Source organism: Myotis davidii, unplaced genomic scaffold (genome assembly GCF_000327345.1).
Source record: "Myotis davidii unplaced genomic scaffold, ASM32734v1 scaffold3236, whole genome shotgun sequence".
In the NCBI taxonomy this organism is placed as follows: domain Eukaryota; kingdom Metazoa; phylum Chordata; class Mammalia; order Chiroptera; family Vespertilionidae; genus Myotis; species Myotis davidii.
Window position 1 is genome coordinate 33994 of NW_006287612.1, and position 1351 is coordinate 35344.

Below are 1351 nucleotides of genomic sequence, written 5' to 3' on the forward strand. Positions count from 1 at the left end.
TCCAGTTAGGAGTGGGGACCCTCCAATGTCATATAGTAAAGACAGATCACCTCTGTTAACCAAGGAATGAAAGGTAAGAGCATGGTGGCTAAAAGCACCAGCCTTAGAGTCTGAAAGACCAGAGTTGGAGCTAGGTGTGTGACCCCAGGCATGGCACTTATACTCTCTGGGCCTCAGTTTCCTCATTTGTAATATTGAAGTCATAGTAGAATCTTCTCCAAGAGCTGGTGTGAGTGTTAAATAGGTGAATAGCATAAAGTTCTTAAATAGTGCCCGGTGCACAGGAGTGGTATAGACGTGCTTATTATGATGATTTGCACACACAAGTCCTGACCATGGGTAAAGGCTCAGTTGAGTGAACAGTGAATTATAATTGGGATTCTGAGGATTATGATGGGGGGTCATGTGAATGAGCTGCTGTTCTTCCCCATCCCCCGATCCCCACCAGGTTTTCCTCTGCTAGGCTTTGGTCTTCTTTGCACTGCCTGCTGGCATGTACCTCCTGCATGCGGATGAGGAAGGAGTCAATAAAGTCCCGCGGGGAGTTGGGATCCAGTGTACGTTGGTTCTGCTCCACCTTCTTGGCTATAAAGTCCTCCAGCCCCTGGAGCTCCTTAAATGCCTGCTGCTGTGGCCCCGGCAGGTGTTTCATCACTGAGGAGAACATCTCATAGAGCTGAGGGGGGAGAAGGAAAGGGAAGGACAGCTGTCGGTAGACTTCACCTGAAGGGAGTGGGGCCTGTTTCGGGGCAAGGGAGGCACCGGTAAAGGCACCTGTGCAGGTGTTTAGGTGTGTAGATGGTACTGGATGGAAACAGATATCTAAGCTTTCATGAGAGATCAGGGTGAAGGCTCTTGTCCACGGATTTAGAGGAGATGGACTGAGACACCTCCAGGTTTCCTTCCTTCCCTTTCTTTTTTTGTAAGGGGAATATCAGCTGAGACATCCAGGTACTGGAGACTGGGTATTGGGCCCCTGCCCTGAGTTCCTGTGCAACTGTTCAGCTGTTCAAGGGAGAAGGCTGGTTTTGAGGGGACCCTGGTCTGGAGGAGGATAGGAGTTTGGGGCACCTGAGTCCGCCTAGGGAGACGGTGGCTGGTTGTGCTAGGGCCCCAGTAGAGCCAGGTTTGGATCAGTCACCTGCCCTGTAGATGTAGCTGTGAACTGGAAGCTTCCCAGCATCATGCGCAGCAGTGAGAGGAACTCTTTGTCCTCGTAGTCAAAGCGGTCCCCAAAGACAATGGAGCTGATGACATTGGAGACAGTTCGGCTCAGGAAGAAGGTGGGATCGATGAAGGCACCTGGGAACAGGGGGGAGAAGGGAATTGGGGGAGAGGCAACTTGGCTGCC

General features: G+C 51.5%; 1 protein-coding gene across 1 annotated transcript in view; it reads right to left on the reverse strand.

Annotated features, from left to right (window-relative positions):
• Positions 1-1351, reverse strand: part of LOC102770371 (cytochrome P450 2A13) — a gene marked incomplete at both ends in the record, with an annotated part of 3948 nt that overhangs the window by 1554 nt on the left and 1043 nt on the right. The window contains 3 exons of the mRNA XM_015561137.1: positions 103-130; positions 483-676; positions 1142-1341. Of these exons, the coding sequence (XP_015416623.1) occupies positions 103-130; positions 483-676; positions 1142-1341 (422 nt within the window). The remainder of the gene's footprint in view (positions 1-102; positions 131-482; positions 677-1141; positions 1342-1351) is intronic.